Genomic DNA, 23,370 nt, shown 5'->3' with positions numbered 1-23,370 from the left:
CCTCTTTTCTATCTACACGTCTTCCCTTGGTTCATTAATCTCATCCCATGGCTTTTCCTACCATCTCTATGCTGATGACTCCCAAATCTACCTTTCTACCCCTGATATCTCACCTTGCATCCAAACCAAAGTTTCAGCGTGCTTGTCTGACATTGCTGTCTGGATGTCTCAACGCCACCTGAAATTAAATATGACCAAAACCGAGCTTCTCATTTTCCCCCCCAAACCCACCTCCCCGATCCCCCCGTTTTCTATTTCTGTTGATGGCTCTCTCATTCTCCCTGTCTCCTCAGCTCGAAACCTTGAGGTCATCTTTGACTCTTCTCTCTCCTTCTCTGCTCATATCCAGCAGATTGCCAAGACCTGTCGTTTCTTTGTTTACAACATCCGTAAAATCCGCCCCTTTCTTTCCGAGCACTCTACCAAAACCCTCATCCACACCCTTGTCACCTCTCGTTTAGACTACTGCAATCTGCTTCTTGCTGGCCTCCCACTTAGTCACCTCTCCCCTCTCCAGTCAGTTCAAATTTCTGCTGCCCATCTCGTCTTCCACCAGGGTCGCTTTACTCATACTACCCCTCTCCTCAAGACCCTTCACTGGCTCCCTATCCGTTTTCGCATCCTGTTCAAACTTCTTCTACTAACCTATAAATGTACTTACTCTGCTGCTCCCCAGTAACTCTCCACACTCGTCCTTCCCTACTCCCCTTCCCGTGCACTCCGCTCCAACTCCAGACTTCGCGCCTTCTGTCTCGCTGCACCCTATGCCTGGAATAAACTTCCTGAGCCCCTACGTCTTGCTCCATCCTTGGCCACCTTTAAATCTAGACTGAAAGCCCACCTCTTTAACATTGCTTTTGACTCGTAACCACTTGTAACCACTCGCCTCCACCTACCTTCCTCTCTCCCTTCCCGTTCACATTAATTGATTTGATTTGCTTACTTTTTTTTTTTTTGTCTATTAGATTGTAAGCTCTTTGAGCAGAGACTGTCTTTCTTCTATGTTTGTGCAGCGCTGCGTACGCCTTGTAGCGCTATAGAAATGCTAAATAGTAGTAGTAGTAGTAGTAATTTGGCATCAGGAGGGACTTGGAGTCCCTCCGCCATAGGTACCGCCGCATCCGGCTGCAAAGGCCCGACATGATCCGGGCCATGAGACGGTGGACCAGAGATCAGCGTAAGTATTATAAACAGGGCACCTGTACTCATTTCTAAATGACTTCATAATGCACATGTCCTGTACAATATCACGTTCCAAATGGCTAATGGGCAACTAGTAAGTCAAAACGCCTCTGTCCCAGATCAAGACCTGAGGTTGCCGCTACCCTCCCGTGAGTGTGGCTGCAACTTCCAACTCAGGCATGTCATCTGTTCTGGGATGAAGTGATCCACCTAAGTGGATGAACACTAGCTCCCACGTAAATATAACATCTGTTCTGGGATGACATGCCTCACTTCTGTATCCCCCTTTCTGGGGTGGATACTCGTTCATGGTAGTGCTGCCTCTGGTCCTACTCTTACTGGATGTCATTGCCTCATATTAAAGTGATGCGCTTCCCCCCCCCCCCCCCCCCCCCCCCCCAAAAACAAAAATAAAGGAAACCCCAAAATGGTCAGCCAAGCAGAATCACAAATCATTATGCAAACATGCTGCTCAGCAATGAGTGTGGTCTGCCTGTGTAGTCTGAGTCAGACCAGCATCCAGGGTTCCCTGTCATCTCATCTCATGCATCTCACACCCCATCCCTTGCCTCAGGCCAGCCAGCTCCTCAGGCCAGCTACGTAAGGTATGTTGGATGTGCTGATCTCAAACACAATCCTGTTACATACACAGGGCGGCAGCAAGAGGAGGGCCATGAGCAGGTGGAGGGCCAGGAGACGGAGGAGGAGGCCCAGGAGGAGGTGTCCCTGGAGACGGAGGAGTTGGGCCAGGAGACGGAGGAGGAGGTCCAGGAGGAGGAGGGCCAGGAGACAGAGGAGGAGGCCCAGGAGGAGGAGGGCCAGGAGGAGGATGCCTGGGCAGACATGCCTCCCTTGAGGGGGATGATGAGGGGCCCACCCCCCCTGCAGTCTCCACCCCAGCCCCACCCCCATTCCTACCCCCATCCCTAGCCCCACCCCCATCCCTTGCCCCAGTACTGCACCTCCTGCAGCAACTGGTTGATGGCCAAACCCAGTTGCTGCAGAAGGTGTCAGCAATGAGGCAGGAGATGGGGACAATGCAGCAGGCTAATGAGCAGCGCCTTAGCGCAGTGAGAGTGCTCCTGGTGCTGCTCATTAGCCTGCTGTGCACGGCTATTGCGGGTGGACGACGTGGGCACCATTGAGGAACATTTGGGGGGGGGAGGGAGGGGGGAAATATTGTACAGTTTGATTGCATTGTTACATTTGAATACACATTTGATACTTTTGATATAACAGGGTGTGTGTCTCTCTTTGTGCACTACATATTTTCAAATGCTGGGGTTGATGTGAGAGGAGGCAGCAATATGAATTGCATGACAGGTGACCTGTGACAGATAAACGTTGGTACATAGGTGTGATGTGTGGCCATACAGAAGGCCACCTGTTCCAACCAAACTGCATGGCTGTATGGTAAGGGGGAGGCTGGGTGGGCGTTTCTGTTGAGGAACACAAATGCTCATCCAGACTCTACCCCCCCCCCCCCTTACCATACAGCCCCACAGCACAGAGTTGGGTAAATAATAGGTATGTTGTCTAGCACTAGTGATCTGCCAAGTAGAAACTAGCAGATACCCATAGGTAGCACATAGACGATGTTTGCTCTGTGATTGCCAGACACCCTTACCCACAACCAATCCTCATTGGTGAGGGCAAGGAAGGAGCTACAAACAGCTGGGTCATCTTTTCACATTGAGCAATGGTATATAGTGCTGAGGAGAAAAGGGAAAACAATGGTAAAAGCATTAGATGGATGTTTAATTTATCACAATTGCAATAAAATACAACAGGCCACATAAATATGCATTTTTTATTTTGATGACAGCTTTTTCAGTAGTAGCTCACAGTGAGTTATAGTCAGGTACTCTGCATGTTTCTCAGTGCCAGGAAGGCTTTGAGTTTGCATCTGAGGTAATGGTAGGTTAAGTGACTTGTCTAAGGTCACTAGGACCAGATGGGATTTGAACCCACAATCTCTAGATTACAAGACCAGTGCTCTAACCACTAGGCCACTCTAGCCACCAGGCTGTAGCCACCTGTAGGTAATTTGGAGTAGGAACTGTAACAATAAACCCTTTCTCTCACTATGACTTAAGGGCTCAGTAGGCACCTACCTGTGGCCACCTTGAAAATAGTTTGCAGGCTAGAATGTAGAAATGTTGTTGTTCCATGGAGGATTGTAGGACTGTGTTGAATAATGTGGAAAAGACAGTCAGAGCATATGTATTGCTGAGAAGTGGCCTAGTGGCTAGGGTGCTGGACTTTGGTCCTGGGGATCTGTGTTCAATTCCCACTGCAGGCATAGGGCAAGTTACTTAATCCTCCATTGTTGCAGGTACAAATAAGTACCTGTATATAATATGTAAGCTGCATCAAACCTGCCATGAGTGGGAAAGGCAGCGGTACAAAACATAATGTATTTATTTGTAGCATTTATATCCCACATTTTCCCACTGGATGCAGGTTCAATGTGGCTTACATGCCTCCCCTTGAGGGGGATGATGAGGGGCCCACCCCCCCCTGCAATCTCCACCCCATCCCCACCCCCAGCCCCAGCCCCATGGCTTACATGAGGTAAACCAAGAATACTGTATTACTGACATAATAAAACAATGCAAGCAGTGGAATAAGAAAGAACATATACTGATTTGTTATATATTGAAATGGATTGGCGGCCATCTATTTTAGGCGCAGCACTAAAGCTGGCCGGAACTGTATTATCGAAAACAATGGCCGGCCATTGTTTTCGATAATACTGTTTTAACCGGCCAAATGCATTGGATTTGGCCGGGGTTTGAGATGGCCGGTTTCTTTTTTTAGCGATAATGGAAAGTTATGTCGGCCATTTCAAAGCTGGCCAAATTCAAGGCATTTGGCCGTGGGAGGAGCTAGTATTTTCAGTGCAATGCCCCCCCTGACATGCCAGGACAGCAACCGGCCACCCTAGGGGTCACTGTGGTGGCCTTCAGAAAGCTCCCACGTGCATAGCTCCTTTACTTTGGGAGCTGACCCCCCCCCAAACCCCCACCAAAAGCCCATACAACACATTCTGCTCTCATGGAGGTGGGTATGACATTTGAGGCTGGCATACAGGCTGGCAAAAAAGGTTTATGTTTTTATATTTTTAGTATGGGAGGGGATTGGTGACCACAGGGGGAGTATGGGCAGGTGATCCCCGATTCCCTCCGGTGGTCATCTGGTCATTTAGGGCACTTTTTTTGGGACTTGGTTGTGAAAAAAAAAGGTCCAAAGAAAGTGACCTAAATGTTCGCTAAACACGGCTAATTTTTTTCGATTATCGACGAAAGCCGGCCATTTCTGTCCAGCACATAACCACGCCCCAGTCCCGCCTTCACCACGCCTCCGACATGGCCTCATCAATTTTGGCCGGCTCCGCGACGGAGTTCAGTTAAACGCGGCCAAAAATCGGCTTTCGATTATACCGATTTGGCTGCTTTTAGAAGATGGCCGGCCATCTCCCGATTTGCGTCGGAAGAAGGCCAGCTATCACTTTCGAAAATAAGCTGGTTGGTCTAAACCTGCTTCAATCACAACTAAGTCACAAAAAGGTGCCCTATATGACCACTGAAAGGATTAAGGCATGAACTCCCTCCTTACTCCTCCAGGTGTCACTGATCTCCTCTCACCCTCAATAGATATGAAAGAAACAGTACATAACAGCTTCTATGACAACTTTAGATATGTTGGCCATTCTTGGAGTAGCCTAGTGGTTGGTGCAGTGCACTGTAGAGAAGGGGACTCAGGCCCATATCCTATTCTAACTGGTACACTTGTGGTAGAATGTGTGAACCCTCCAAAACTCACCAAAAACCTACTGTACCGACATATAAGTGACACCTGCAAACATAAGGGCTATTATAGTGGTGTATAGTTCAGTACAGTTAGGTTTTTAGAGGATTTTGGAGGGCTCACCATACAATATAAGGGGGTAATGGTGAGATGTGAACCTGAGACCTTTTATGTGAAGTCCACTGCAATGCTCCCTAGGATGCCCAACTGCTCTGCTGATATGTCTGTGTGGCCAGTCTACTAAAAATATTGGTCCACCCATACATCACAATGGCTTGTTTTTGTGCATTTTCCCCCTTGGACTTTTTTTTTTAATGGTCCTAAAAGCTAGATGCACTGAGCAAAAAAACATCTCGCAAATGGCCTTTTTCAAAACAAAAAGTTGGACATTTTTCTGGTTTGAAAATGGGCATGTTCGCTACTGGATTTTTGAACATTTTCGGCAATCTTACTACATACGTTTTGGTTCTGTGAGAAGATTAAAGACTTTTGGTGGAGAATAATGAGTTACTTATATACTTATATTCTGGGCTGGAGGATTCTAATATGTGTGAATATATAGTTGTTTGCTAATTTTATGACTTTGGGTACAAGTAAAGGTACAAATTCCTTAATGCAAAAAGCTTTTGTTCTGACTCAGAAATGTATTTTAACTTGTTGGAGACATCAAGCTGCACTCACAGTAACAGCATGTATAAATGAACTGTATCATCTGTTAAAACTAGAAAGACTGAATACACGGAAACACTCGCCTAGAGTTTCAAAGTTGTTTCAACAGACTTGGGCACCAATATGGGAAAGCCTTCCACATAGGCCTCGAAGCTGTTAAATTTGTAAGAAACAACATTGAGAAGGGTGGGAGTTGGGCAAGTTAGGATAGAATGGGTTCTGTGGGGTTATAATGGAACAATGTTTCTTAGCATAGTTAGGATCATCGTGAAGAAATAACATGGGTGATCCTGGTACTATAAGTGTAAAGTCTTATTTTAGGGTGTTTCAAATAGGTAACGAGAATGAAAGGATTGCTGGTTACCATAAGACACTGATTATGTAATTTGTGTCTATGTATTCGGAAAAAGTATTAGTTTATGTTGATATATTGTACTTTTTGTTTCATTGTATTGTGGTAGAATAAAAATAAAATGTTAAAAAAATCTTTTGTTGAATTGAAAAATGCATTATTAAATGAAGCTGGTGTAATCACTGCCCTTGATATCTGCTTTTCAAACAGCTAATGCCGTGCAATATATATGCTTAACTTCTTTAGAACTTAAACTGCACTACCCTGAATTATATCGGGGTATCTAGTCATAGGCGTAGTTTTGGGTGGGTGCTAATGTTAAATTGGTTTCCCTGCCAATATGAATTCCTTATCCTTTCCGCCTTCAAAGTAAGCAGGCAAGCTACACCGAGGCATCTAGTATGAAACCACACCTTTAGATGACCCACTTAGGGGCTGATGTTCAAAGGTTCATGGTAGAGTCTTACTCTACCATGAAATTAGCGTAAAAAAATTGCTACCGCATACTCAAACTAATGAGCATGCAAATTACTGCCACATTAAAATCATGGCAGTAATCTGTGGCTCAGCACTAAATGTCAACTTTCCTGTCAGTGCCTGAGTGGTGATTGGCTCAGGCACTAACAGGAATGTTGACATAAAAAAAAAAACAACAACCACATGCTGTGGCATGCATCCGCCCCTTATCCCAACCCATCACCTCTTCCTGCCACCCCCAAACATATTTTTGGTATTTAGCAGCACACAGTATACTCCCATGTGACTAACTCCCCCTTCCCTTCTGAGCTGAATAAAAAAATGTCCTGGTGGTCTAGTGGACCCTCACCCCCCTCTTCTCACACAAATTCCCTGGTGGTCCTCTCCCTCCCACCCCTGTCCCACAAAACAGTTCCTGGTAGTCTAGTGGGCCCACCCCCCACCAAGCCAGCCTGTGACAATAAGCCCAAGGTCACCAGACCCAGTAGCTCGAACAAGGCATTGGTACAGGGTCAGGGGGCCTTGGGTTTGGTGTTATTGGGTGTGTGGGAGGGAAGGATGGGAGCCGGAAGGGGCATTAGACCACACGGGAAACTTTTCTTTGTTTGTTTTAAATACCAGGGGAGAGGGGGTGCTGGACCGGGGCAAGTCGAGATGGGGGAGAGTTTGAATAGGGTTGGGGCTGATGCACAGGAAGCAGTCTGGGCAGGGTTGTTGGGTTGGACACCTGCTCCTTTCAACCAACTCTTCTATGCTACCCTGGACCTGTCAAAACATTTCCTGTGTTAAACACAGATGAGACACTTTTTTTTGAGCATGGCTGCAGGTAATTAATAAATGTTTCACCACACTTTTAAATGTGGTCTGCGGTAATGATTTCAGAAAGAGTTAATACCCAGGCTGAAACCATTTGAGTATTGTTGGCCAGTAAAACCCACAGTAAAACCGGATTAAAGCTCCGCAAATGCTATGAACATCAGCCCCTTAGAAGGTTGCCTGAAGTTAGATGTCTAATATTTAGTCAAACATTTCTGTTCTGCATCCAAGAAGTTCAGCTAACTTCAGGTACACGTCTGAGTGGGTGGGCCTCTGTGCAATTCCCAAAATATGGAATATATAAATGGAATTTATTGTGCAACTAAATTTTGCTTGCTGTGAGGACTTTTACAGTTAAACATTTTCTAGCAATTATTTAAACCCACTGTAGATTTAAACCGTGTTAGCTATTTAATGTGAGAATTAACACATGCAAACAATTTGATGTCATGCCATGTTAACTGTTAGTATACGCTAATTGCAATGTTAAATAGTGCCATGAAAATTGCCTTTGGGAGGTAGGATGCAGGGAGTGGATGGCAATTATATTTTGAAGTCAACACAAAACGTGTTAAATGCTAACTAGCTCCTTGTGACTCTGGGCAAGTCAGTTAACCCTCCATTGCCTCAGGTACAAAATAAGTACCTGTGTATAACATGTAAACTGCTTTGATTGTAACCACAGAAAGGCAGTATATCAAGTCCCATCCCCTAGATAACACAATGCAGTTAGCTACACCTCCAGAGGCACATTCCTTGTCTGTCATGCCGTTGATGTAAGGTTCAAACTTTTCTCTGTGTTAACTGCACAGAAGCATTCCCAAAATAAATGCTGGGAATACCCCCAACAAGTATCACAGATGTTTTGCAATTAACCTTAGTGCCCTTCAGGTAACAGAAGCCTAGACTTCATACATAGGAGCCAACTTTTCAAAATGATTGGGGGTGCTGATTTTTTTTTTTTTTACAGGTGATGCATTCCTCCTCCCCCCTGTCCCCCTCCCCTTCACCCTCTCTCCTCACCCCCTCCGAGTTCCAGGCCCCCCCTTCCTCCCAGTTCCAATCCCTCCAAGTTCCATGCCCCCCTCCCTCCCTTTGAGTTCCAGGCCTCCCTCCCTCCCCTCTCTCTCTCTCCCCTTTCCCTCCCTCCCTCCCAGTTTCAGGGTCCCCCCTCCCTTCGAGTTCCAGGCCCCCTCCCTCCGAATATTAAAAGTCATCTATCTTACCTCGTCAGGGTTAGGGCAGCAGCAGCAGCAGTAAAAAGCAAAGCATGCAGGCTGGGCTCGGTGCTTAGTTGTTTTTCCTTCTCTCTCTCTCAGCTCTGGTCCCGCCCTCATTTCCTGTTTCTGCAAGGGCAGGACCAGAGCTGAGAGAGAGAGAAGGGGAAACAACTAAGCACCAAGCCCAGGCTGCATGCTTTTTACTTCTGCTGCTGCCCTAACCCCGACGAGGTAAAATAGATGACTTTTAAAATTCGGAGGGAGGGGGCCTGGAAGTCGAAGGGAGGAGGAAGAGAGGGAGGGAATGAACTTCCGGTGGGTGAACAAACTTCCGGTGGGTGATTTATTGGGGGTGCTTGAGCACCCACAGCACCCATGGAGTCGGCGCCTATGGACTGCATACATGTGCAAACAGTGATTTAAAGGGACCAAGGCAGAGTTGTGGCTTAGGCATGGCATAAAAATAGACATGTACTTAAATGGGAATAGGCATCTGATTAAAAATATATTTCAGCTGGTTTCTGCATCTCTCCCCCCCCCCCCCCCCCCCCCCCCGGCACATGCATCTGACTGCTCCCAGTTTATATCTGTGTCCTAAATAAAAAAACAGGTGCAAAACACATAAGTAATAGTAGTATCCCCCACTCTCTTGACATCTCAAGTAACATCCCCAACCTGAACAGCAACACCTGTTACCCCCACCTCCACCCTCTTACCAGGGATCTTCCTGGTGTTTATTTGGGGCAGGAGAGATCCCCAGACACTCCTACTGCATTGACACCCATATTCAAAATGGTGCCTCTGATTCCCTAGCACTAGGGGTTAAGCCATCAAAGTAAGGGAGGTAGAGGGTGTTACTACTCATGTCAGAGGGATGGTGGGGTAGGGAGATCAGACCGACTGCATGCTGTAGGGGTGTGGGGGTTACCTATCCCACCAGAAATCCCTTTTAGAAATAATGAACCCATGATGTTCCTGGATGCAGCAATGCTCACTGAAGAACCTGAAACATTTCTTTTTGCGGGGGGGGGGGGGGGGGGGGGGGGGTCCCAATGGCTGCTCCTGCTGGACATGCCTGCAAATGCCTGTGTAGTTGCTGGCATTCTTCTGGGTAAGTATTTTCCAAAATGCTCCGTGTCTGGCAGCGCATTTTTTAAAATGCTTCTTGCTGGCCTCCCACTTAGTCACCTCTCCCCTCTCCAGTCGGTTCAAAACTCTGCTGCCCGTCTCCTCTTCCGCCAGGGTCGCTTTACTCATACTACCCCTCTCCTCAAGACCCTTCACTGGCTCCCTATCCGTTTTCGCATCCTGTTCAAACCTCTTCTACTAACCTATAAATGTACTCACTCTGCTGCTCCCCGGTATCTCTCCACACTCGTCCTTCCCTACACCCCTTCCCGTGGACTCCGCTCCATGGATAAATCCTTCTTATCTGTTCCCTTCTCCACTACTGCCAACTCCAGACTTCGCGCCTTCTGTCTCGCTGCACCCTACGCCTGGAATAAACTTCCTGAGCCCCTACGTCTTGCCCCATCCTTGGCCACCTTTAAATCTAGACTGAAAGCCCACCTCTTTAACATTGCTTTTGACTCGTAACCACTTGTAACCACTCGCCTCCACCTACCCTCCTCTCTTCCTTCCCGTTCACATCAATTGATTTGATTTGCTTACTTTATTTATTTTTTGTCTATTAGATTGTAAGCTCTTTGAGCAGGGACTGTCTTTCTTCTATGTTTGTGCAGCGCTGCGTACGCCTTGTAGCGCTATAGAAATGCTAAATAGTAGTAGTAGTAAATTGAGAATCTCTCAATCTGGATGTCTCAGTTCCCCTTTCTAAAATGGGTCTTCTGGTGGCAATAACTAGTTCAAAAACAATGAACTGCTCTGGGATAGCATTCAGTATAGTAATACAAATAAAGCTAACTCAAAGCCAAAATAGTTTTGAGGTGGCAATAACTAGTTTGCATGTACATAACAAAACAGTGAAAATAGTTTTACTCCAGATTAGAGCCCTCTGTTTCAATGACTTATACTTCACTATTATTTTTATGATTCTTACCCTCCGATGTTTATATCATGCTTGCAATTTTGTACTCAGGGTCAATAATATACTGTATTTCTTTCACCAAAATCAAGGATCAAACTGAATTTAGATTATCTGCATCATCCTCCTTTCAATCAGGGAAAAGTTGGGTCTAGTGTCACCTAGGGTTGTGGACTTTTAAGGCCTTGAACATTTCTCTTCATCTATACAGACTCAATGACATAAGAAAATACATTATTTTAAAATCAGTCAACCATGAATTGTATTAGTAAGTTTTTGTGTGTATGTGTGTGTTTATGTGGATTGTCCAATAAAGGTTATCCTATGTTGTTGGTATATAGCAAAGATACTTACTAGTAGCAGGTATTCTTCAACAAAAAAAGGGGGAATCAATAACAAGGCGCTGCAACAGTTAGACACCAACATTTTTTTTTTTTTTGAAAGGCAGCTTGGAACAAAAAAAATGGGCCTAAGGAGGATTGAGTTTGATTCTATGTAATTTTAAAAGACTGACTGGCTAAACATACTGTTGCATCAGGAGTCCTTTTCCAAACAGTAGTGGGCTCTGAATGTATAAACTGTTGGCCATGTTGCAGCCTTGCAAATTTCCTCTATGGATGTTGATCTCAAATGGGTTAATGATGTCACCATGGTTCTGACACATCTTTTACAGGTCACACCTGCCTGAGCATAGCGAAGAAAAGGCAGTCTGCTAGCCAATCAGATAGTTCTTGACAACAGCCCCCTTCCTGTTAGGGTCAAAAAGAAACAAAACGTTGGGTGGTCTATCTAAGGGCTTTAGTCTGCTACAAATAGAAGGCCTAGGCTCTCTTGCAATCTACTGCGTGCGGTGCACTTTCACTTTTGAAGGACTGAAGCCTGGGATAAAGCATTGGCAGGATCATAAACTCATTTAGGTGAAAATACATCATCTTAGGAAGGAACTCAGGATGTGTGCAGAAGTATCCTGTTATTGAGAAATGTAATGTAAGGTGGATCAGTTATTAGAAGTTACCAACACCAAAAATAGGATCTTCTGGATCAGGTACTTTAGTTCACTGGTATCAAGTGGCATGAAGGGAGTTTTTATCGACTAGGTTAATACCATGTTGAGGTTCCAAGACACTGTGTGTAGTTTTATGAGACACATCAATAGAAGCAAGTCCTGAATGAATCAAACAACTAAAGCTGTATTTAAATGGGTTTCCTTCTATATGTTGGTGTTAAATACCAACTGCGCTAAGGTATACTCCAACGGAGTTGGTTTTCAAATCTTACTCATACAGATGTAGAAGGTATTCAAGTAGTTTTTGTGTGGGACAGGAAAGGGATCTACGGCTTTTCTGTCACACTAGATAGCAAACCTTCTCTACTTAAAAATGTAAGATCTTTTAGTGGAATATCTCCTAAAAGTCAGCAAGACCTGCAGAATACTGCCATTCAAATTCATAGAAGTTATAGTTACCCTCTCAACATCTAAGCTGTGAGGGTGAGGCACCCAATTGGGATGCAACACAGTTCCCTAAGTCTGCGTGATCAGTGTTGGGAAATTTCTCAGTTTTACGGATTTTCTTTTGGAAAGCTCCAGAATGAGCCACATTTGTCTCAGCCTATATGGAGCTATGAGAATCATGGATCCCTGGTCCCATCTGAGTTTCAGAAGTGTTTTTGCTATTAGGGGTATTCAGTGGTGTGCTGGAGCCGGCTCGCAAGAGCCGGTTGTTAAATTTTTTAAGATCTTGTGAGCCGGTTGTTCTGCACGGCGAGCCAGCTCCGGTAAACGAGGTAAGCATGGCAGGAGGGCACCACAGGCCATGCTTACCTCACCTCCCACAGCCCTTGTTTGCCTGCACCTGCCCCGCGCCGCCCTGGGGGGGTTTAAATCTTTTTTATTACCTCCATCGAAGCGGCCGTGTCATTGAAAGCCTGCCCGTCTCTAGCCTTCCCTTCGTGAGTTCGTTCCCTCAGAGTCCCGCCTTCTGACATCATTTCCTTTTTCCATTAGGTAATAAAAGAGATTTAAACCACGCAGGGTGGCACTGTGGCAGGAAGAAAAAGGGGGATGTTGGGGGGAGAAGAGGGCGGGCAGGTGGATATGAATGGGAGGGGAGGATAGGGGCAAAGGAGAATTGCTGGACATGGATGGGAGCAGGAGGGGAGGGCAGGGGAGAGAGGAGAATCGCTGGGTATGGATTGATGGAGGGGGCAGGGGAGAGAAGAAAATTGCTGGGTATGGATGGATGGAAGGAAGGGGGCAGGGGAGAGAAGAGAATTGTTGAGTATGGATGGATGGAGGGGGGCAGGGGAGAGAAGAGAATTGCTGGATATGGATGGATGGAGGGCAGGGGAGAGGAGAGTTGCTGGACATGGGTAGATGGAGGGGAGGGCAGGGGAGAGGAGAGTTGCTGGACATGGGTGGATGGAGGGGAGGGCAGGGGAGAGGAGAGTTGCTGGACATGGGTGGATGGAGGGGAGGGCAGGGGAGAGAGGAGGGTTGTTGGACATGGATGGAAGGAAGGGAAGGGAAGCCAGAAAGGAGGTGCACATGGATGGAGGGGAAAGAGAAGAAATTCTGGACATGGATGGAGGGGAGGGAAGACAGAGGAAGGAGATGCACATGGATGGAGGGGAAGGGAGAGAGAAGAAATACTGGACATGGATGGAGGGGAGGGAAGAGAGAAGAAGTGAGATGAATATGAATGGAGGGGAGAGAGGAGAAATGCTGGACATGGATGGAAGGGGGAGATGAAAAATGATGGACATGGATGGAGGAGAGGGAAGGGAGAGAAGAAATGCTGGACATGGATGGAGGGAAGGGAACCGAGAGGAAGGAGATGAGATGAGGGGAAAGGAAGAGAGGAGAAAAACTGCACATGGATGGAGAAAATAGGCAGAAGCTGGATCCACTGGACAGTCAAGTCTGCGGAGGACCCAAGTTTTACTTACGGATGTAGGGCAAGAAATGAAGAAGAAAGGAGGAAAGTAAAGAAATAAATTTAAAGGAAGCCCTGGAAACGGAGTTAAGAGGACAGATAGCAGCAGAATCAGATACTGGGCCAGCATGATCAGAAAAACAAAGTCACCAGACAACAAAGGTAGAAAAGATCATTTTATTTTCATTAAAGTGTTTGGAATATGTCCACTTTGAGAATCAGGTGCTCAACATTAAAAGTTTATATTTATTTATTTACTTATTTATGGCATTTTATCCCACATTAAACATGAATTAGATTGGAACCTGGGATCATTTAATTTTTTTTTCCTGGACAGAGTAATGGATTGCCCCCCCCCCCCCCCCCCCAGGATCTCTCCCCGGCTATAGCTAGCTCTGCAATTTTGAGGGGGCGCAGAGGTGGATGAGGGGCGCAGAGGTGGATGAGGGGGGGGGGCGCAGAGGTGGACCGGGGAGAGAGCCTTTTGTTAAACATTTACCAGCACACCACTGGGGGTATTGGAAGGTACATGCTCAGAAGATACTCCCGCCAATCCAGGAGGAAGATGTCCGAGACTATTTGCCATGCCCCTATTCTGGAACAGGAAGTGATGTGTCGTCTTTTTCTCAAGAGTAGTAAAAAGATCTACCCTCAAACTCTTCTGGTTGTAGTATACAATTCAGCTTGTCTGCCAGGTTATTCTTCCCTACTATGTAAGTAGCTTTGAGGGTCATTCCATGAAAATTACCTATTTATATCTTGACAGTTTTCCCAAAACACAGGAGATACGACCATGGCCTTTTCTATTTGTTAATGTAATACACAGCTACTTAATTGTCTTTTTCTATCAGTATAAGATTTTGTTAGTCAACCAATCTTTGAAAGCCTTTAGTGTATTCCAGACTGCTTTCAATTCCAGGAAATATATGTGATTAAGTTTCTCCTGGGAGGACCACAATCCCCTAGTGTGAAACCTTTAGTGTGCTCCAGACTGCTTTCAATTCCAGGAAATTTATCTGATTAAGTTTCTCCTGGAAGGATCACAATCCCCTAGTGTTAAGCTCATCTACATGGGCTCCTCACCCCAGTTTGGACACATCTGTCCTCAGAACTGTTTGAATTTGTACAATTTGAAAGGGGATGCCTTTTGCCTTATTGGATTGAACGGTCCACCCTAACAGAGAGTTCCAAAGGGATTTGTGACAGACATGATATCTCTCAAGCTATGAGTGGCCTATATCCATTGCATATGCAAGGCCCATTGAGCTTGTATCAACCTGAGACACGTCAGGGACATTACACGTACTGCCAAGGTCATGTGGCCCAGCATCCTCACTATGTTCCATGTTGATGGCTGCTAAGTTGGGGTTTTTTTTTCTTTACTACTACAGACACTAGATGGGTGATCCATTGCTGTGGTAAAAAGGGTTTTACCCGACTTGTGTTTAGCAGAACTCCTATGAATTTCAATTAGAGACTGACTGAACTTGGGATCTTCAGTTTCTGCTGAAACCAAATCTGTGACAGAAATTGGCCATTCAGTTTCAATAGAAACTGTAAAACAAACTGCTCCTCATCCCACCCTGACCATAAAAACTCCATCTTGGCAGTGACCCCCCTCCCCATGATCACTCTCCCGCGCCCCCCAGGCCCTTCCCAGGTCTATCTTAGTGAAGCCCTGGTAGTCTAGTGGCCTCTTCGGGGTCAGTAACAGACCATACTTGTTCCTGCCCGTGCACTGCTCCAATCCAAATGGCTGCCAAGACTGCTGCAGGAGGTTCCGGCAGCCATTTTGCGATTGGAACCAACACAGGCAGGAGCGAGTCTATATAAAACATTAGTATAAGTGGCAGAAATCATGCCTACATTCCTCCTGGGTAAATGTCTATGCATATAATTTTAAGGACAAGCCTAGAATAGCATACATAGCTTTGTTACTAGTGGCTGACTATAATACTACAGCATCTTACAATAAGACCATAGAAATAATGCAACTGCAAGTATTTGAAATAAGACCCACTTTCACAGACTCCTATTAAGTGATCAATCAGTATTTATCAATTTTTTTTACCCTTTATCATACTGACCCTCTTATTGCACATGCAGATGGCAGTCAAACAAAATGCATCATAACTCTTTAGTGCAAGATTCATATAAACACTTCAAAGTTATTTACCTGCTCTAACTTTCCAGAAACTGGTAATATCTTTGGTGGGTTACTGGGTTCTCTATATTGGGGAGGGGGAGGCATATTTTTCTCATTGTTTGCTGTTATGTTCCCGCACAGGTCTGCCTTTGTCTTCTCACTTTTGCGCATGTCTCCATTGATGTACAAGGAATTGGATATCTTTTCTGATTTATAGGTTTTCTCTTCCCCCGAGTAGCAATTAGACATCTCTCGGTTGGAATATCCATTTCTAGATCCATCAGGTTGCCTAATGCTGTTCTGAGTCCTGGTTCCTACACTTTTCATTGCAAACTCTTGATCGTTGGCTACTCCACTCCCAACACTTCCCATAGTGTTCTGGGAAGTAGAGTCAGATGATGTGCTAGCAAAAGAGTGGAATGACTCCTGGCTCTGGTAACTTGGATCACTGAGAACAGACCGTGTATCTAACTTTGCCATGGCAACTCAGAAAAGAAGCTGAGGCAGGAGCAGTGGAACTGAAAGAGAGAAGAAAAATATTATATTACTACAATAAACTGCCTTTTCACCTGTCTTTGCATTTGCCATTTTACCTTTGACAAGCTAAACTGCTGTTTCAAGTTGCTTTATGGTAAAACTAGGGATGTACATTCGGTTCATTAGTGTGCTTTAAATTTAGTGCATGCTAAATCAATCTAACATGCATTATCCTAATGCATGTTTAACTATCGTGCATTAAACAATTTAATTAAAACAAATGCTGAACAGCACTTTTCCAAAACTCACTCAGTCCACTTTTGTCAGTTTTGAGCTATGTGATTAATTTCGTTCATCAAGGCAAGAGTCATTTACTGTAGGTTATTCCTGTGCCAAAACTCACTGTTTTGGCACAGGAGTAAGCTACAATAAAGGAACAAAATTAATCACATAGCTCAAAACTGACAAAAAAATTTTGGACTGAGTTTTGAAAAGTGCTCTTCAAATGTGTGAAGCAAAGAGAAAAAAAAGTCTTAAAATTGGGAAAAAAGGCAAAATGAGCCACAAATGAATACTTTTGTCCTGTGCACATCTCTAGTAAACACATATTTCTTATTAGGAGTGGGGATGCTGTTTGTGGTGAGATATAATAACTAAACATTCACTGTAAAAAAAGAAAAATGTGCCTGTCTTCAACATCAAACCTTTAAAAAATGTATTTCCTTTTGGCACAGAAGTGTAGAGAAACATGGCTCAACCTCTTCCCCTCTCCCCCACTTCTAAAAAAGGACATAGACATTTTTCAAATTTTAGCTACATAGTGATTTCTGTATTTTTTCAGAAGGGATGCTTAATTAAAATATCCAAACAGTGACTGTCATTTCTACGGTGGCTTTTATCTGAAACATGATGGACTCACATTTCAAAGCAATCCCACTCACTGATACTGCAATTCAATAATATTTCATGTCTTGATGGGAAGACCACAAAATCCATGTGTGTTATGTCACAAGATCTCTACAAAGAGAAACTACTATTTCAGAGTAGCACCTGTATGCACCTAAACTTATATTAACTCCAGAGTACCTCTTTTTTTTCTTTTCAGTATATATGAATTTCATCTTAAACTAGGAAAAAATGCCCGTTTCTGAGCGCAATGAAACGGGCGCTAGCAAGGGGCCCCCTCCCTCCGTCCCTCCGAGCTACTTGCCTTGTTCGGGGTTTGCGTTCGCCTTGCGTTTCGGCCCTCGAGTGTTATAGCTCCGCCCTCGACGTCATGAAGTTTTGACGCGAGGGCGGTGCAGACACTCCAAGGCACACCGGATATCTCGGGCGCCTCAACTTCCGTGGAGGCTTCAGAATGTTGGGGTTGCCTTTTATATAGAGAGATATGTCCCAAGCACTGGGCGGTGCTCTAAGGCTTTGGGCCCTATCTAAAGGGGATCATATACTAAAGAGTTTATTTTATTCTGTACCAACCAAAAAAGTGTGCTAAGTATAAAAGGTTCAAAATGGAAAGAAATCATTGGTACACAAGACCCTTTGTGTGCTGACATGGAATTTAAATTGCTTTAAAGATTTTCATTTAATCTATGCTAGCTGTCATCTAAATTCCATGAGTGGCTCTGCTGGCAAGTTTCACACACAATAATCATTTATACACTGAAGTCCCTTAGTCCTTATTAGCAATAATATCATAAATAGCATCAAATTTGCAAAACAGTTGTACATTCCCAAGGGCAATCTGCAAGTGTTCACATACAATGCTATGCAATTTTTATAGAGAGATACCTGCATTATTCATCCCCTGCATACATATTCCCACATAGTTTTATAGGCCTTTCTCTAAAAATGTATCTTTTTGGAAAATATATAGACAAAGAGTAGGGATACTTTTGACTTCTGCTTTTTGTGTTTTTTTTTAAATCTTATTGTAACCCGCTTTATTGATGGAAGCGGGATAAAAATACATAGAATTTCAATGGACTGCAGTGCCTACAGCAATATTTCCCAGACTGTGAGGCACAGCTGCATATGAGGTCAGGTGCAGCAAGACTTGCAATGGGGACCTCATTCCTGCAGAAGTCTAGGAGTAAAAGAGTACAGGGAGTCTGTGCTGCTGATCCCTATCGTTCTTCCTTCTCCTCCCACCACACACTTTCTTTCTAAACAGGAAGCACACTGGGAAAAGTAAGAATTGTGTTCCAAGCTATACCAACTGTACTGTGCTTCTGTGTTCTATCCCTATGACATTGAGATTCTCTCTGCCTCCTTCCTCCAACCTATTGATCTTCTCTCTGTCCCCTACCATCTTGAGGTAGCTAGCCTCTCTACCTTGTCACTTTTTCTTTTTTTGCTCCCATGCTCTTCTTTGCCTTCTTCCTCATACTACTATGCGCTCCTCTCCACTTCCCTCCCTACTGATACCACTGCTCTTTTCTCTGTCTTTTTCCACCTTCCATTTCTCCACTGAAGTTTCTCCAGCACAAGAGCTGTACAGACTATTATAGGGCTTTCCTGCTTAAACCATGCAGTACCAGGCCCTTAAAGGGTGGTGAAAGAAGCAATGGAGGGGAAGAAGAGAGGAAAGAATAGGTTAGAAAGGGTGAGCAGCAAAATATGAAAAGGAGGAGGAGGAGGAGAAAGGTAAGTGTGGCAGGTAGGGGAAGGATGAGGAAGAGAGGACAAGAGATATGGGGTGAAAGTGAATGGAGAAGAAACCATTTGTAGGTTGTAAGCAGAGTATATGAGGGAGGAACCAGACTGGAGGGAGAGAATGGAATGAGTAGTAAAGAATAACCAGGCTCGGGGAGAAGAAAGAGGAAGAAAGGATGAGTAAGAGGACAGGCAGAAAGAGGAAGACCAGAGTGCAGAGCTAGTACAAGGGTATCTGGAACAATACATCAACCTTAGGTTGTGCGCCCCCTCTAGGGGTTGTTCAAGGCTCTCCCCACCAGTAAATCCAGCATCTACTTTTCTCCATCTCCCCCAGGTTACCAGAAGATGGCCAGAATCCTTCCTTATCCTCTACCCCCTCCCTCTAAGTGATCATCATCTTACTTCCTTCTCCACCCTCAGCTCCTATCCAGCATCTTCCCCCCATTTCCTCCCTGCTTCCAGGCTGCTGCCAACCCTGCCCTAACCTGACCCAATCTGAAGCTTAGAGAAGATTGAGCAATGTGCAGGCTCTGTAAGCAAAAGCCTACAATCAAGCATTGCCATGTCCCGTTTGCTGCACTAGGCCGATGCCTAGTCCTCCTAATGATGGGGAGGGTGAAAGATGAGAGAACAAACTAAGGGGCCCTTTTGCAAAGGCACGTAGGCGTCCACGAACATCCAACACTCGTCAAATCGGCACTACCGCCCAGCACACGCCCAAAAATACACGGTAGAAATATTTTCTACTGCGGGGCCCTTACCCGGCGGTAATTGGCAGCTGGCGCACACTGCATGCTTACTGCCTGGTTAGCGCATGAGGCCTTACCGCTAAGTCAATGGGTGGCATTAAGGTCTCTGCCCGAAAATGGATGAACGCTGGCCTTCATTTTGCCCCACGTCCACTTCCTGGCACATTAAAAAAATCCTTTTATCCAGGCACGCTCAGGAAATGGATCAGTATGCGTTCAAAACACATGCCTAGACCAGCGCAGGCCACGTTTGGGCCCGCCTTAGTAAAAGGGCCCCTGGGTTTGGGGACAGAAAGCTAGGCTGGAGATGGGGAAAGGTTTTATGAGAGACAGTGGCACATACAGGGGAAGGCACAAAACAGAAGAGGACAGAAGATGAAATAAATTGTCTGAAGAAAACTAGAGGAATATAAGAAGATGAAAAAAAGCTTGGAAAAGATGAAACAGTTAATCAGAGATGAAAGAGACTAATAAAAGAAGGAAGAAGAGGAGAAATGCAATAAATCAAACCAAATATGTGCAAACGTTAGAAAATCATTTATTTTAATTTTTTGTAGTTGGAGTAATGTTTGACTTTTTGAGCCAAGCCAACTTCCTTGGCCTAGGCTAAACTTTCCTATCAAACTGTCTGTTCCAGCCATTCAGGTTTGGAGCTGAGGGCAGGAGCTTGTAGAATGTTGGTAGTGATACAGGAAGGGATCTGAAGAGCTGGAGACACGCAGGGAAGTCTGATCAGTTATTTTCTACTTTAGATTTAGCAACTCTCAGGCAACAGGAAGAAGAGAACCTTGAGCATGGAAGAGGGTATGGAAGATGCAGTGGCGTTCCTAGGGGGGCTGACACCCGGGGCGGATCGCTGATGCACCCCCCCCAGGTGCAGTGCCCCCCGGGTGCAGTGCGACCCCCCCCCCCCCCCGGCGAAACAACGGACACAAAAGGGCTGGCTGCCAGGGGCGGGCGCGGGACTCCCCTCCCCTTACTCTGCTATCCTGGTGGTCTAGAGGTACCTCTTCGTCTTCGGGGCAGGAAAGAGCCCCCTCTTTCCTGCCCCGAGTGCTGCTGCTAGCTGCCCTGCATACTGTGAGTCCGGCTCTCTGCGTTTCAAAATGGCCGCCGAGAGTTGAAGCAGCCTCGCGAGACTTCAACTCTCGGCGGCCATTTTGAAACGCTGAGAGCTGGACTCACCACAGGATGCAGGGCAGCTGTCAGCAGCGCTCCGTGCAGGAAAGAGGGGGCTCTTTCCTGCCCCGAAGATGAAGAGGTACCTCTAGACCACCAGGGATAGTAGAGTAAGGGGAGGGGAGTGGAGATGACAGGGGGGAGGCAAGGTGATTGGGGGAGGAGGGGAATATGCGCCAGGGGCGGGGTGAGGGCGTGGAAGGGGTGGGGCAGGGGACGTGAAAGGGGCAGCTCCCCCCAGCGAAATGACACCCCCCCGGTGCATCTTTACCTGCTGGGGGGGGGGGGGGTGCGCGTCTGTCAGCAACGCTCATTCCCTGCTCCCTCTGCCCCGTTACAGGAAATAACCCGTTCCAGGGCCAGAGGGAGCAGAGAACGAGCGTTGCCGACAGACGCGCGGCACCCCCCCCCCCCCCCAGCGGCGTGCACCCGGGGCAGACCGCCCCCACCGCCCTCCCCTTAGTACGCCACTGGGAAGATGAGAAAAATCTGAAATGGGGAGCAGAAGGAAAGAGAGAAAACTTAACAGATGATGGGGAAAAGGCGAGATATAGAAAGAACAGCAGAAAGAACAAAAGATGATGGGGCAGACTGAAAAGGAGATGGATGTAAGGAGAGGGTCAAAAGAAACTGGAAGGGCTATTTCTTTCTTAAACACTCGAGTTCCTGCTGCCACCACGCTCCTTGTGGAACAACGGTGTTTTTCATACATGGCCCCGCTTTCCTGTCCTGCTATTCAGCCCCTACTGACTTATGGAAATGAGGTTGTGCAACAACTCTCTGCACATGGTCCCACATCCCTCCACATTTCCCATGGGTCATCACCGCTTGTAACCTGCCTGTCTGGGACTGATCAGGTGTAAAATACTGACATCTTTATTAGAGGACTTTCTGCCACTAAAAAGGGCAGGAACAAGAAAGCTCTCTCATGCAATATATGGAAGATGTTTAAAAAAGCACAATTTATACTTTAAAAATAGCATTCTGTAGCCTGAGTTTTATTACTTGCCCATGTGGTTTGCAAAACATCTCAGGACAAGTAACTGATGAGTATGTTTGAGGGGCAAAGCTGGTGAACATAATCTAAATCAAATGAAAAAGAAATCTATATTTCAGAAAAAAAAAGGAAAGGAAAGAAATTTATGAGGTAGAAAATCAACTTTGAAACTGCTCAAAAACATATTTTAAATGTTAAAAAAAAGCTTTTGGTAGAAGAGATCTTCATGAAAAATTAGACATTCTCAAGTATCTGTACCAAATATTACAACTGTTCAATAGTGCCACATGTTATAATCATATGTCCTCAAAAAACCCACAAAATGAACAACTACTTTAACTTGTGAGATACAGGATAAAACTATGGGCTCTGTTTACTAAGCAACTGCCTCCATTGAAAAGAAAGGTTTTTATGGCCACGGTAAAAAGTGGTCTGGCGCGTAGGAAATCCATGTGCTCACAGTACCATGGGCCATTTTTCTTTACCGCAGCTTAGTTAAAGGACCCCTTTATTATTATTGGATTACTTGCCTCACCTGGATAAGTCTCAAGGCAGATTACAATAAAAATTACTTTTATTTCATTCCAATCTAAAATAAGCTAAGAATGAATCTATATAAAAACACTGCTTAAAAAACCCCCAGGTCTTAAGTTTTCTCTTTAAAAATACATAACTAACTAGCTGAAGCAGAATATTATTCCACAAAGTAGGGCTCACATAGCTAAATACACTTCCATCAGTCTTATTTACTCTATACCACTGAGGTCTTTACAATAACTCTAATTTAGCTCGATATACTCTAACAGAGAAAAATAAACCTTGCCAAATCTGACCTTGGATCTGCGTCTGATTTTTCATCAAGAGGAATTGAAGTAACCTGCATGATCCACACTAACTTTATTAAAGGAACAAACGCCTCATATTTACTGAAAATTTCAAATTATGGTAAGTAGGAATCAGGGGTACAGAAATATGTAAAGTGTAACTATTTAAAACTGTAACATCCACAAGTAGAGGGTAACTTGGGTAACTTTATAAGAGGACATCTATATCCAAGCAGCAAAAAGGTGCCAATTTTAAGTTGATCTAATAAAGGCAACAGAGGCTCCCAGAACCAGTCCTATTTACGTATGTTCAGAAGCTTGGATAAATTGTGCGTGTACTCAACAAGAATACCCATGTATTTTATAAAATATATATATGTACACCACAAATCTGACTCCACTCTGTTCAGTCCATGCCCCGAGGAATGCCTATGTGCGATCTTAGGGACACACATATGCACATAAATAGCCTGTGTGGAACAATGGCTTATTCCCCTTTTTCCTGACAGCCCCCAATACCCCTCTTAAGAACAAAAGCTTACTAAAGCTGGGGCAGTTTAAGGCCTTTTGGTGGTCAAAACAGCAGCATTTTGGGCCCTCAGCACACATTCCTCTTCCAAAACCCAACTTCCTTAAAGAAGTCAGGAAGGGTGAGCCCTTGGAGAGAAAAGTGCACGGACAGTCACTCTTGCTTTTATAATCCTATGTCACTGGGCCTTGGGTCGATCCTTACTTTAGTAAACTTATGTCCGTGGGGCAGGGGAGTGTAAGGAAGGAGATTTGTTGGAGGCCGCCACTGCTACCAGTCTTCATCTCAGAAGTCAGTTTATGGAGGAT

General features: G+C 45.2%; 1 protein-coding gene across 1 annotated transcript in view; it reads right to left on the bottom strand.

Annotated features, from left to right (window-relative positions):
- The window catches only part of LZTS3 (leucine zipper tumor suppressor family member 3), a 179,640-nt gene that overhangs the window by 30,281 nt on the left and 125,989 nt on the right, over window positions 1–23,370 (bottom strand). The window contains exon 2 of the mRNA XM_030190999.1: window positions 15,680–16,167. Within this exon, the coding sequence (XP_030046859.1) occupies window positions 15,680–16,129 (450 nt within the window). The 5' untranslated portion in view covers window positions 16,130–16,167. The remainder of the gene's footprint in view (window positions 1–15,679; window positions 16,168–23,370) is intronic.

The sequence above is a fragment of the Microcaecilia unicolor genome, chromosome 2 (genome assembly GCF_901765095.1).
Source record: "Microcaecilia unicolor chromosome 2, aMicUni1.1, whole genome shotgun sequence".
NCBI lineage: Eukaryota > Metazoa > Chordata > Amphibia > Gymnophiona > Siphonopidae > Microcaecilia > Microcaecilia unicolor.
Note: the sequence above shows the minus strand (reverse complement) of the source record. Positions and strands in the feature narration are given on the sequence as shown.